Source organism: Crocodylus siamensis, chromosome 1 (genome assembly GCF_052110815.1).
Source record: "Crocodylus siamensis isolate JL-2025a chromosome 1, ASM5211081v1, whole genome shotgun sequence".
Classification (NCBI taxonomy): Eukaryota; Metazoa; Chordata; order Crocodylia; family Crocodylidae; genus Crocodylus; species Crocodylus siamensis.
The window spans coordinates 166,467,191-166,481,687 of NC_143395.1; the positions used below are offsets into that span (position 1 = coordinate 166,467,191).

At 43.5% G+C, this 14,497-nt stretch overlaps 2 protein-coding genes across 10 annotated transcripts in view; one reads left to right on the forward strand and one right to left on the reverse strand.

The window, feature by feature from the left end:
- The window catches only part of TLR5 (toll like receptor 5), a 158,271-nt gene that overhangs the window by 93,605 nt on the left and 50,169 nt on the right, over positions 1-14,497 (forward strand). Inside the window, exon 7 of one of the 3 annotated variants that reach the window (XR_016442484.1) lies at positions 3,470-8,080. The exons of the other annotated variants lie outside the window; for them this stretch is intronic. The gene's annotated coding sequence lies outside the window, so the exon portion shown is untranslated. Of the gene's footprint in view, positions 1-3,469; positions 8,081-14,497 lie in introns of those variants that run through there. 3 annotated transcript variants of the gene reach the window in all.
- The window catches only part of DISP1 (dispatched RND transporter family member 1), a 187,279-nt gene that overhangs the window by 4,907 nt on the left and 167,875 nt on the right, over positions 1-14,497 (reverse strand). For 5 of the 7 annotated variants that reach the window (XM_090048239.1, XM_090048222.1, XM_090048231.1 and 2 more), the window contains 2 exons: positions 10,800-10,897; positions 8,096-8,193 (listed from right to left, as the gene is read on the reverse strand). In XM_090048239.1, the coding sequence (XP_089904365.1) occupies positions 8,096-8,193; positions 10,800-10,897 (196 nt within the window). Of the gene's footprint in view, positions 1-8,095; positions 8,194-10,799; positions 10,898-11,516; positions 11,674-14,497 lie in introns of all 7 variants that reach the window. The other 2 variants (XM_090048248.1, XM_090048256.1) reach the window with 1 other exon arrangement.

Sequence of the window (14,497 nt, forward strand, 5' to 3'; positions counted from 1 at the left end):
AGTGACATCAATTTCTTAAGCAATGAAGTTAAAACAGTAAATTTTATCAAGTGGACAGGACCCGAAAGCTTGCTGAAGCCCACAGAATCTAACTCTCTTAAGTACCCCACATATTTTGCTAATCAAAACACCTGGTTTGCAAAGTGCAATGAGCTAGAACCTATTTACAAACAATTTAGAGCGTGCATAGCTTTGTTCCTATGCACAGTCTCTTCAAGTAAAGTTATATGTATTTATGGATTTCCGAGGCAGGATTCTGCAACCTTTATCCGAGAAGGTATCAGGTCAGTTAAACTGAAGGCATGCTGATATTTACTTGTGTTGTAATTACTCTGGCTTATTATCAGTGACCATTTCTAATACAGACAAAACTCAGAATTTGAGATGCTCGTGGTATTTTAAAAGCCTTAATATGGGCTTAATTTTGTGAAACAGTTTTTGAACAAGAACAACCTGGCATTCCATAAAAACAGGATAATTCACATTTGATTGTTTCCAGATAAAAACACTCACACATGCAAAGTCAGGAAAAACTGAACAACCTAATAAATAAAAGGAAGCACTGGAATAGCATATTTGTATTTTTCATGGCACATCTCCAGATGTATCCTTTGAGGATATAATATGCCAGCCCTTGGGTCAGCCAAGCAAACTTGGAGGAAAAGATCATATTATTGTCTTCTCTACATATTCAACTTCAAGATTGGACAAAGAGCTTTATACACTATTTTTAATACTCACTACAAGCTATAAATATCGGTTGGTAGAATAACTTGCCAAAGATAAAGTTACATGAGATGGTAGCTGAATCGTGAAATTTAAACAATTAAATTTATTCTGGAATGACTTAAAGTACAGCACTAGATAAAAATATTATTTACAAAATATTACTGCACTGCAGGATTGGGCACAATTACACTGGCTGATCAAAAGATATTGCTGAGGACTTTGTAAAGTAGCCAGGCCAGCTGTGCTATTAACATTAACACTATTAATATCTCCATTTGTTACTGGGACACCTCAGATGGAAGTCTCTATGCCAAACGGATCTGCCTGGTGACACAGGCCTGCACTCTGGACTTGGAAGCAACCCCCTTGGGAAAGATTTTGGAATCTTTGAAGTTTATAAAAACAACAGTGCATGAGCAGTGAGGAAAACTTCCTGTAACTGATGTGGGAAAGGAAGCAATTTTTAAAATTCTGGTCATGAAAAATTCAGGGCTCAATCCTATAGCCATCCTGCATATGGGATTTCCATGGAAGATTAGAGCACTGCCATGTGCTGATCAGCTGCAGGACAGAGCCCTAAGCGTGATGAAAACGTGTTGTTAAAATAGCCCAAGCATGCCCAAGACAGCTTGGGCAGAATTCTATGGGGTGCACCTTCAAGTTGAAGCTAGCCACTAGATAACTACATAAAAACATAAGAAATGCCATTTACTGGGTCAGACCGCAGCTCCATCTTGCCCAGCATCCCATGTCACACAGTGGCAGAGAGTGGATCCTGAAAGGGAGAGTGAACTGGGTATAACTAGGATATTTTCCATTGTTCCTCTAAGGGAAAGGAGGAAGCTAAGAAGGAAAGAACAAGAACGAGAAAGAGGGAACCTGAGAACTGGACTGTAGCTCAGGGAGATGGATGCTGCCTTGGCAGGAAAGGCAACCCTTGCTTTCAGTACAATTTTATTTTGTTTTTGCATTTTTGCATTACCAAGTTGTTGGGAAAACTGCATAACCAGCACTGGGGGCAGAGAGCAGGTTTCAAGGAGGTGTTACATCATCTGATGAAAAGTCCTTCCTGTGGGACTAGAACAGAAGATCAGGCTGAACAGTTTAGACAACTTTGAGCGACAGTCCACATTATAGTACTATTTCATGAAGGAGACTTTTCTTGGAAGGAACAATTCAAAATCCCTTACAGGAAAAAGTGTGTGCCTGTGTTTAGACAGAAGAAAATCTGGTGGGCTGGTAGTAGCAGATCTCAAAGACTTTCCTTTCAGGAAAGGAAAACCCACAGCTATACAATACCTCTGCACAGTCCAGCTCTGATACTAGAGCACCTCACCTTTGTCTCGTCTTTCCTGAAATTACACTTCTGTGACAACTCCCACCACACACTGAGCTTACACAAAATGCTGGAGTGGGCGTTATAATTATTGGCAACTCCTTTGTTTATAGATCACTACAGGCCAGGGCCTCTTCCCACTAACAGGGATACAATTCCACTGGGCCAGATACTACCCTCTGTTACTAAAATGTAATGCAGAATGGTCCCATGACTTAAAATAGCGAGTCCCGATATACGTCAGTGTGTAGTGTACCAGGCATTAAAGAGACACTGGGTAAAATGCTTTGGGAGCAGGAGCCAGAATGCAACATTCTCCCCCCGTCAAAAGCAGGACTCTCCTCCTTGGACTGCAAGAACCCTCTTGCTTGCTCTGCCAGCAACTATGCGTCAGATGCGTCTAGCAGGTAAAAGGGAAATTAGTCATTTGCATTTAAAGCCTAAGCAGCTGGAAATATAATTTAAAAATTCTCTTCTTCAATTGACAGGCATGGTATTTCTTTAGCTCATGAAAACAATTTGGTCCAGAAGTTCTATCTATCAATAAAAAGATATGAAAACCTAAGTCCGCACTTCTCTATAATTTCTAAAAGTTTTGCCAGATTTTCCCTTGAATTTAATTAAAGTTTTGCTGCTGATTTAAATGGAAACAGAATTGGGGCCTTTAACTAGGCACAGATTTAACAGAAGTATGAACAAACAGACAGAAAAAAAGACCAGGTAAGAAAAAACAAATGGTCAGCAAAGACCTTGATTTCTTGTGATCAGTACCAGTGCGAGTCAGCACCCATTTTAAGAGGCCACTTGTTAACAAAACACTAGGACAATGGAAACAAGACTCATTCATGAGCTATAACAAATATTTGAGAAGAAATGGATTAAACGTAAGCTGTTTAGAAGTACTTTTGTTAGGAAACATAGCTTTCGTCCAGGCTGCCTCAGCAACTGGCATCAGTTTAAAATGTGCTACATATACACAGATACTAATTACACCTGTTCTGATCAAGTTATACCTCAGTAGCTAAACTAGCAAAACTACCAACTTCCTATATATAAGTCACTGTGCTATCCAATTTGCTCTTTAATGATTACAAGCTTTAATACAAAACCTGGTTACAAGTACAAGAATGTCCAAAGCATTAGATTTTCTGTAGTCAAATTTATTTTTTTATAAATATTTATCTCTCTCTTCTTTGGTAATTCCTCACAGTCAAGGATAACTATTTTCCACGATTGTCTTATCTGTGGGTCTGAAGACGGCTGATGACGCTGATCTGGAATCAACACTCTGCTGCAATTTAGGCACATGTTTCTGTCTGGAGTTAGCGGCTCTGGATTCTTGATTCAGTCCATGACCTGCTGTTTCTGCCACTACCACTTTTCTGTCTCCTGTTGTCATCACAGGTTTCAAAGTACTGAGATCCTTGCAGCAAGATTCTTACTCCACTTGGAACAGACCCGGGCAACAGTCTCCTAAGGTTGATGTCGATGTTGTATTTTTTCAAGTTGGCCTTGAGGATGTCCTTGAAGTGCTTTCCCTGCCCTCCTCTTGAGCATATGCCTTGACTGGACTGGGAGAATAAAATTTGCTTTGGGAGTCTGGATTCAGACATCTGGATGATATGGCTGGCCCAGAGAAGTTGATGTTGGATAATCATCGCTTCAGTGTTCATAGTGTTTGGTTGTAAGAGGATGCTAATGTTGGTGCATCTATCTTCCCACTGGATTTGAAGGATCTTCAGCAGGCAGTGTTGATGGTACTCTTCCAACAACTTAGGGGGTCTCCTGTATGTCTCAGCTCCATACAGCATGGGGGGTCACAGCTGCTTGAGAAACCATAAGCTTGGTTTCAGATCGATGTTGCAATCTTTGAACACCATTTCCTCAGACATTTGAAGGTTACACTTACACATTTGAGGTGATACTGGATTTCTTTGTCAATGTCAGCCTTCTGTGAGAGATGGCTTCCGACGTACGGGAAACAGTGTTCTCCCGCGTCTCACTGTGAATCTGAATTACCAGAGTTGAGGACTGGTTATTAAGAACTTGCTGATGGAAGACTTTAGTCTTCTGAATGTTCGGCATCAGTCCCATATTCTTGTATAACTCAGTAAAGACATGGACGATTGCCTGAAGGTCTGCTTCCAACTGAGCAGACTACAGAATCATTAGCGTACTGGAGCTTGATGACTGAGGTCAGGGTGATGATGGTCTTGGCTGGGAGTTGACTGAGATTGAACAGCTTATCAACCATTCAGCAGTTTAAACTTCACTCTGACTGAAAGCTTATTGGTGGTCAGATGTAGCATTGCAATAAGGAATATCAGCAGGAGTGTTGGAGTGATGATGCAGTCTTGCTTAACTCCTGTCTTAACCTCAAAGGGATCTGTAATAGATCCATTACTGAGAACAACCACTTACACACTGTCACGGAGAAGGCAAAGAATGGTGATGAAGTTCAGCGATCCATACTTCAGAAGGATCCTCCCACAGTACATCTTGGGTGAGAAAGTCAAAGTTTTCGTGAGGTCAAAGAAGGACATGAAGAGAGTTTATGATGTTTCTAGCATTTTTCCTGCAGCTGGAAACTGCAAAAATCATGTCAGTTGTGCCTCTTGATGCCCTAAACCCACACTGTGATTCTGGGAGGAGCTCCTCAGCAATTTATCTTTTTGTAAATATTTGTATATCCACATATATTGCTAAAGCATTCATCATGGTATCCAAACATATTTTTTCTAAAACAGGGAAAGATGTTTTTATGGATTCATATTAGATGATGTTTTTCCTTAAAATAGCATTACTTGATTCTGCCTTGGAAAAACCTCACTTCACTTTGGCAATTGTGACTTTTAAATAGAGTAGTACCAAATTGTTTTCATTTGCTTATACAGAAACTTGTTTCCTATGTATGTCAGATACAAATATTGATGTACAATACCTATTTTAGCTTCTTTGTTATTGGGATAAGGTTTTGTACTGTTAAATATTAAGCCATACTTCCCTAATGCTTTGTTAGTCATGTTAGGGATCTGGCAGTTTAACTACATTTTAAAAACTGTTTAGAAAGATTATGTCCTTTATATTCTTTCCTCTTTAAAATGCTGAAAACAAGGTGCATATTATATTCTGGGGTGTGCTGTAAATGAGAAAATACAGTAACGCATACCTTGTTTTTGAATGCCAGAATGAATTTAAAAGAATTCTGGAGCTATGGCTAGACAGAGCAGGGCTCACCCTCTCTACCTGATGCCGAAGACTGGCATAGGCAAATCTATGATTTTGAAAAAAAGCTAAAAAGTCGCCAAGGCTGTGAAACAGGAGTAGAGAGAACTGGAGCAGCTAGCAGACAGCAAAATTGCCCTGAGAAAGGTTAGTTTGATTAGTGGAACATCAAGGCCATTAAAAAGGAGCGGTAATTAGTAATACCTTGGGGGTGGGGTGAGAAGGAGGGGGAAAAACAATGAGCCATTAAATCAACCCCCTCAGATGCTTTCATCCCAGGCAGAAAGTCAGCTTCCCCACTGGGTCCCCACATGTGACTCAATCTGGAAGGGTTGATTTTAATACGGTATATTGTAGGGCCTGTTGTATGCAAGAAAATACAGCACATTTAGAGCTCTTGTAGCATTATTAATTATGTAGCATTATTAATTAGCTCTTGTAGCATTATTAATTATGTAGCATAATTTAGTTATGCTTAGTTTATATTGCAGAATTGCAAACTATACAGTTTGTAAAGTGCCCCGTGTGGCAGGCCTGTAGGGGGTGCTCCTGCGCTGAGCCACCCACCTCACTGTGCCCGACCATCTTTCAGGCTCTGAGTGCCTCCTTGGGGGCACCTTACATCTGGTGAGCCCCTTTCCTGGAGCACATCCGGTAGCCTGGGGGTAGAGCTGCCAGCACCCATGTACGGGCTTGATTCTGGCAGGGTGTCCCCTGGGAAACACAGGCCTAGTAGCCCCCAAAGGTACTCGACTCACTTGAAGAACTTGGGGTGCTTCCCTCAGTCGGAACCCCAAGTAGTGGTCTCCCTTAGTCAGCTGAAGCAAGGGGACCCCCAAGGCATAATCTAGACCCACTCCCAATCAGTCTCCCACACTAGGTTACAAGAAGTAGGGTTGGAATAGGGTACAGTGTTGCACAGTATCAGAGAAATCCCACAGAGCAAACAGGGTGACTGGGGTAGCCTTTGATCACGCATCCCAGTTACTGCAAGCTATATATCTAGTTAGATCTCTGGTAGCTTACTCACAAGTATCATCCAGAGGCATGTGGAGATTCCCTCTGGAGAGAGACAGTTCATTAATCATGAGCTTTGAGAGAGAGAGAGAGCAAGTTTCAGATGACCCATCTCATCTCTCTCTCTCTTGCATTTTCATCATGGCTACTGCTGCTCCTCCTGGGCAGCCCTTAACTTATATAGCCCTTATGACCTCATTTACCTGGTCCAATGGAGGCCAGCACCTGTTGGCTGCCAGCCAACCAATTTGAAAAGCATCACTGGTTGCTGGGCATACTGGCAGTCTCTAGCTCACTATAGAGTCCAAGCCCCTCATGCAGGTATGTGATGCCAGTCACGTAGGCAGAGGGAGCAGGTTTCCCCCCTCCCTCAGGAATGTCTCCAGCTCAGGTTACCTAAAGATATAGGGTAAAGTGTATCTGCAGGGCCAGACTAACCAAATTGTCAGAGCAGAGTTTTTGGGGAGAAACAGAGGTGTGGCCTTCTGCCACACCCCATACAAGTTACATTGTCAAACTTAACTTCAAAAGTACTACACTGGCTTCTACAAAAATTGGAAGAACTATAGAAACCCAGTGTCTCCTCAGTATTGTTAATTTCAGAAAGATTATTTTCCTAACACAAGTGACTGTAAACAGTTATTGTATTGGGAAGCTCAGAATCCTAGGTAAGCAAGATGAATAGGGAAGAAAGAGAGCCTAGATTAAGGTGAATATCTGAAGACAGTGGTAAACAAGTCAATTCTTCATGGAATATTACAATCTTGAAAAAAGCAAGGTTAAATGCCTTTGGTATATTATTAGATTAACTGGTTGACGGAAATTTTGTTTAGGAGAGAAAGGTAACGGCCATTCAATCCCAGCAAATCAACAGATTGCTATTAAGAGAAAATGAAAAATGCGACCTAAAATAACTTCTATGCCAGGTCTGCAAGTTTGCAAATATTTATGGATGCATTTCAATTGAAAGCACAGAAGCATGCTTCAGCAACTGACTGTCCTATACTTTATAGGCTTGCTGCCTGAATGCACTAGGCTCTTTAGTTCACCCAGGATTTCACAAGTATCAGTTAACATCCATTAGTTGAAACCAACACATAATTGAGATTGATACTTAAAATCTAAATACAAAAAAGAGCAACTACTACAATCCCTGAACACAGCCCTTGCTCCTTGTCATTTCTGTTCTTTCAAGTAATAAATAAAAGAGCAAGGCCCTACCTGCACTATCAAGGGGAAAACTATCAAGGGGAAAAAAATCCACTGGCTGGCCTGACAAGGCCCAAGTGTCTCCCTTCATTCTCTCCTATTTTCAGAAGGACGTTAACACTGATCTTGGAACAACACAGTCTGGATTTGATTGCTTTTGCTATTTGCCCAGAAACTCCTTCTGTGCCCCTTTAATGTTCCTGCTGCCAACCTATTCTCTTTTGAGTTCACAGCTTAAATGACCCACTGGCTTCAAGAGAAGCATGCAGAACATAATGTAGATGCTGACAGATTGCCGCAAGGGGAATGAAAGTGAGGGGAAAATGAAAACCTTGCCTTCTTTTGAAAAACAAAAAACTGGACTACTAAGTGAATAGGACTTAAGGTCCAAAAAGAGAAAAATATTATTCATAATCTGATCCTTAAAGGCAAAGCCACCTGCAAAACTCTGTTTGCCTAAGGTGTGCTCATTTTGCAGCAAATAAACCACTGCTATTAGATGAAATGGTCTCCACCACAAGTAGTTTCAAATGCACATTTTCAGCTGCACCAAGCACACCAAAAGTTTCCTTTACTTACCCTCATATTATCTACATTGCACATGGATTTAATTGCATGCAAATTCCACAAGGTTTCTCCTTCTGTTGAAGTAAACACCACCCGTGAATAGCGATCATCTGGAAATAGAGTAAGAGGGTTTATGAATTATTCACGCATGTCCAGTTTCACAGACTGAAGCATATGTCTATAATTCAAACATCCAATCTGTACACCTTCAGAATATTTATTTGAATGTAGGAAGCCACCCTTTTCTAGAGTGAAAGTGATCATTTGATCCAAAAGATCTAAGTCCTTGTAAAAGCTTCCATTTCTTTTAAGAGCTTAAAGCTGAAAGACCTTACTAAGCTTCAGTCTTCTAACTTTACTGAATTTTATACAATGTAGAAGTTCAAAAGACAATATTCTAGACTAGAAATATATAGAAGTGTGGCAAGGAGGAATGAACAAAAATTGAAATGTGTCATCAGAAAACGATTCAAGGCCACTAATTCATTACAGAATGGTAGTGAGACAGTTAATATAATCAGGGCCTGTTTTAGTGAGACAAGACTAGCAAAAATAATTAAAAGGACATCTGTGAAAATGTCTTCGCTTTAGGAGCTGGTGACTACATAGTGAAGTCCCTGGAAGTCCTTGGGGCCACGTATTTTTAAAATATCTGCATTTTAAAGTTAATTAGGCCTAACAAAAACAAATCCCTCTATTAAACTGAGCTGAATTTATCAAGAAAAAACATTAAACTACATTTATCAGAAACAGCTTTCAGTAATGCAGAGTCATGACTCTGTGGCAACTAGAATTTCATGTTTAGCTAAACCAGAAATGTACACTGTGTGTGTGTATACTACTATGGAAAATAGTTAAGATTCTTCATCAGATTAAAAATAATACTTCTAACAAAAAGAAGGCCTACAGAATGATAAGCCAAGATTCAGGAGGTTTCAATAAATGCTTTATGGGCAGGAAGCCCAGATCTCTCATACTCTCCTGATCCTGCACAAAGGGAGAGACACCAGGAACCAAGAGTGGGAGAGTAAGGAAGGTCTGTTTTCTTTGTGATTACCTGGCAATTTAACTCACGGGTTCCTTCATCAGATATACGGCCACTCCTAAAGTCCCTGGCACTGTGAAAAGCAAGTCAGAGCTGGGACTGTAGTAATCAATGTCACTCTCAACTGTATTAATACTTAGTGGGTTTTAAGAGAAAGCATATAACTCCTTCTCAGGAGAAATCACTTGGTCTAAAATACGCCCAGTCAAGGAAGCAGAAAGGATGACCTGAGCCAAATTTTCTTGTGTAAGTTAAAAATAACACCCACCAGAACTGAACAAAAAATTACATGCATTTTATTTTTCATAATGGTATTTACTTGTTACAGCTCTCAGTCTGGGCAATGAAAGAAAATTAGTCAATTTCTAGGCAATCTCGTACTCTATTCTGTTATTTGTGTGTGTTCATAGAATCATAGAAGTAGGGTCGGAAGGGACCTTGTAGATCTTCAAGTCTGACCCCCCGCCTGGGCAGGAGAAAAGACTGGACTCAAATGAGTCTAGCCAGGTAGGCATCAAGCCTCTTTAAAGACCCCCAGGGTAGGAGCCAGCACCACTTCCCTCGGAAGTTGGTTCCAGCTCCTAGCCGCCCTGACTGTGAAGTAGTTCTTGCAGATGTCTAATCTAAATCTACTCTCTAATAACTTGTGTCCATTGTTCCTTGTCATGCCAGGGGGCGCTAGGGGAAACAGTGTCTCCCCTAAACCCTTCTGGTCCCCCCTAGTGAGTTTATAGACAGTCACCAGGTCCCCCCTCAGCCTTCTCTTGTGAAGGCTGAACGGGTTTAGGTCCCGCAGCCTTTCAATGTAGGGTTTGCCCTGTAGTCCCCGGATCATGCGGATGGCCCTCCGCTGGACCCTTTCAATGTTGTCCACATCCCTCCTGAAATGGGGCACACAGAACTGTATACAGTACTCCAGCTGTGGCCTGACCAGCGTTGCATAGAGGGGGAGGATCACCTCCCTGGCCCTACTTGAGATGCACCTGTGGATGCACGACAAGGTGCGGTTAGCCCTGCCAACCGTGACCTTGCATTGTCGGCCCATGTTCATCTTGGAGTCAATAATGTTGCAGTAACACCCAGAGGTGCTAAATCAAGATTACAGCTGATGTGTAAGGGCAGTATAATCACATAACAACACCTAGTCCCTGTCAAAAAGGAGTTTAACAAAATGTTACATTATGTGCCTTTTAAAAGCTGCAAACTGCTATTTGTTAAAATAACCTTACTATTGTACACAATACATCTAACTGAAAGGTTCCATTAGCCTTTGGCGTTGTAAAAGCTTGATTATTATTGTTATTGAAACCCCGACATTTGCAGCAAAATCTGATGTCTGAGACATCTAGCAAGAACATAAGAAAAAACACATTTTAAATTTTAAACTAAAATAAATGCACTTATTTGGGATTGTCAACAACTTAAAACCCCTTTCATTAATATTCTCTAAAGAAAAGAAAGAAGTGCAGTAACTGATGGGAGGCATTAAGAGAGTACAAAATGTTAACTGATCGCAATTTCTCAGTGCTTGTCTCAAAAAAAAATTTTACAGGACTAGAAGGAGCAAGATCCCCTCTTCTAATATTAAGACATTTTCTCTGAGACAACTGTTTAGAAATCATTCCAAACTGGTAGCAAACTTCAGACTTGCATTAATACCACTCAACTCACTTGGAATATCACAGAAAAAGCTGTCTTTGTGGAAGTTCCAGTCTGCTTGCCTCTTCTCTCTTTCATAGTGATCATCTGACCATCTGTCATCCCGATGACTAAAAGAAGGGAAACAATTTTATCTTATTTCTGAAAAGGAGTGACTAAAATAGTTACATATTTTAATAGCTTGTCATACTTTTGGTGCTAGGGAATTTAACAGAAAACTGTCTTGATATTAACAATGAAATTCGTTCGCAGTTCAAAGAGAAAACCAAGCACGAGTCATTCTAAACTGTTCTGTTAAATTTACTGTACATGAGGAGGAAAATTTATCAAGGCCTTGCTTCAGGCTCACTCCATAGGGCAGGCTTTAAGGAATGTAAAGGGAATCTGAACCAATGTCTACTGAAGTCAATCCCAGAATCAGAGAAGAGCAGGGCTAGAAGAGACCTCTTGGAGGTCATCTAAGTCTAACCCCCTACTTGAGGAAGGATCATCCTATCAAAACTATCCCATATAAACCCATGTCTAACCTGTTACTAAAACTACACAACCACCCCCTGTCACACAACTAAAAGGCATAGCACCCAAACGTGCCACAGGTAAAGCAGGGGGACAATTGTGCTCAGCGCCCTGCTGCTTGCAAGGGTTGTTAAAATGTAAGTATATTCATTGCATTCAGTGGGCACTGTATTAGGTTGTTTCAGCAAGGTAAAGTAATAAGTATGGACCTACCAAAAGCAGGACGGCTGCCCCACTTTGTGGCTTGTGTGGCACCAGTCGCCATTTTTGCAGTGGAGTGCGGTGGTGCCCACCCACACCTGTGATTGGCCAAGGGGCCGCAGAAGTCCTGCCCCCCTCTGGAGACTGACTGATGGCCATCTGTCAATCTCTGTGGAGAGGTGGGACCAGGATGACCGCCTTTTTAAAATGTAAAGGTGGGACACATGCCTGCCTCCCTCCCCACCCCCCACTGCCTCCAGGGGCCACATGGCTGAAGCAGAGTGGAGTAGATCAGGGCAGATGTGGGGTGCCTGCTGTGGATTCGGGGTTCCCTGCTCTGCTGCCCTTCCTCTGAGAGCCCCCTGCCAGCCACATGCCACCTGCCTGCCAGGCAGCAGCATGGGGCACAACTCCATATCACTGCTGTTCCTGCTGTCCACCACTGCCAGGTGGTCACAAGGTGTGTTGCCATCGCAGCACAGGACTCCCAGGGGAAAGCAGCATGGTAGGGAGCCCATGGCCACAGAAGGCAGTCCACATCTGCCCCCCACACAAATCATGTGGCCCCCATGCACCCCCAGGGGGTGCGCACAGCAGTGGGAAGCTGCCCCCTCCCCCCATGCCCTGCATCTCCTGGATGAGCTGCCCATGCCTCCATCCCACTCCACACCCCAGCCCCATGCACTGCCCTGGCTGCGCATCACCCCCAGCCCCAGCCTCTGTCCCAATTCCTCCCTCAGCCTGGAGCCTTGATCTGCCCCAAGCCCCACGCCCATACCCTCTTCCCTGCAAAGACATACCTACAGGGAGCTGCTCTCCAAGCCGCCCAGCTGTTTTCCCAGCCACATGCATGTGCCCCACTCCCAGCAGCCCCTTGCAAGCTGGAACACTGCCAGCTTGCAAGGAGAAACCTGCTATTTCTGGTGGATCCCTGCAGAACACTGTGAATCTGGGACAAATGCTGTCCTGGAGTCATGCAACCTGGGTCTGGCACTTCAGATTCCCATTCCAGGACTGTCCTGCCCAGTTAGGGATGGGCAGTCACCCTAGGTGGACCTCCTGGGGCCCTGCAGCCAATCATAGATTTCATAGACATTAGGGCTGGAAGGGACCTCGGAAGATCATCGAGTCCAGCCTCCCACCCAAAGGGCAGGAAGTCAGCTGAGGTCATAGGATCCCAGAAAGATAAGCATCCAATTTGCTCTTGAAGATGTTCAATGTAGGTGCCTGAAACACCTCCGATGGCAGGCTGTTCCAGACCTTGGGGGCTTGGAGAGTAAAGAAATTCTTCCTTATGTCCAGCCTGAAACAGTCTTGTAGTAGTTTATCACCATTCGACCTCATTATCCCTTGGGGCGCTCTGGTGAACAAACATTCCCCCAGATCCTGGTGGTCACCCATAATAAACTTATAGGTGGGCATCAGGTCACCCCTGAGCCTCGCTTTTTTAGGCTAAAGAGCCCCATGGCTCTCAGCCTGTCCTTGTAAGGTCTGTTTTCCTGACCACTGATCATGTGCATGGCTCTTCTCTGGACTCTCTCAAGCTTCTCCACATCCTTTTTGAATTGTGGAGCCCAAAACTGGATGCAGTACTCCAGCTGCAGCCTCACCAAGGCCGAGTACAAGAGGAGAATGACGTCCTGGGATTTGCTTAAGAAGCATCTATGGATGCAATTCAGTGTTTTAGTCGCTTTACTGGCCGCAGCATTGCATTGTAGGCTTACGTTCATCTTGTGGTCAATCATGACCCCCAAGTCTCTTTCTTTCGTAGTGCTAGCCAGCGTAGCACTGCCGAGCCTATAAGGATGCTGCAGGTGGAGAACCTTGCATTTTTTGGTGTTAAACACCATCAGGTTCTCATCTGCCCATTTGCTGAGCCTGTCCAGGTCAGCCTGGATCGCCTGCTTGTCTTCTGGTATGGATGCTTTGCCCCAAAGTTTGGTGTCACTGGTGAACTTGGCCAGTCCGCTTCTGACTTCAATGTCCGCATCATTAATGAAGATGTTGAACAATATGGGTCCAAGGACAGAGCCTTGGAGGACCCCACTGGTCACAGGACACCATGATGAGTGACTTCCATCTATTACTACACCCTCTGGGTCCGACCACAGAGCTGATTTCCCAGCCAGCGGATCGTGGTGGACCCACGGCTACAATTGGCCAGTTTCACCAAGGAGTGATCATGGGATACCAGATCAAAGGCTTTTTTGAAGTCAAGATATATGACATCAATCTCTTCTCCCTTGTCCAGGTGATACGTCACCTGATCATAGAAGGAAATGAGATTGGTCAAGCAAGACCTACCCGCAAGAAACCCGTGCTGGCTATCCCTTAGGATGTTGGCGTCAGCCAGTCCATGAAGGATGGCCTCTTTAATAAACTTTTCTAAGATCTTCCCCTGGATAGAAGTCAGGCTAATGGGCCTGTAGTTAGCTGGATCCACTTTCCTCCCTTTCTCGAAGATTGGCACCACACTGGCCTTCCTCCAGTCTTTGGGCACTACACCAGAGCACCAGGAGTTTTCAAAGATCTGCCCCAGGGGCTGGGCTATGATGCTTGCCAGCTCCTTGAGTACCCCGGGGTGTAGCTTGTTAGGGCCGGCTGACTTGAAGGTATCCAGCTTCTCAAGATGTTCCTTCATGAGGTCAGCATTAATGGAGGGTAGGGGATCTCCCTCACCCGGACCTCCCTCTCCTGTAGCAGGCATGGGTGTCCCATGGGACTGATGAAAGACTGATGCAAAGTACTCATTTAATAGGTTGGCTTTTTCCTGAGCATCAGTTGTCAGCTGTCCCATCTGGTTCAGCAGGGCTCCAATGTTGCCCTTGCTTTTCCTTTGGCTCTCCACATATCTAAAAAAGGACTTTTTACTGTCCTTGATGCTCGAAGTTAGTTGGAGTTCAGTTGCAGCCTTGGCTTCCCTGGTTTGCTCCCTGCAGGACCGGACCAGTGCAGAATAATCCTCCTTGGAGGTGAATCCTGTCCTCCATCCT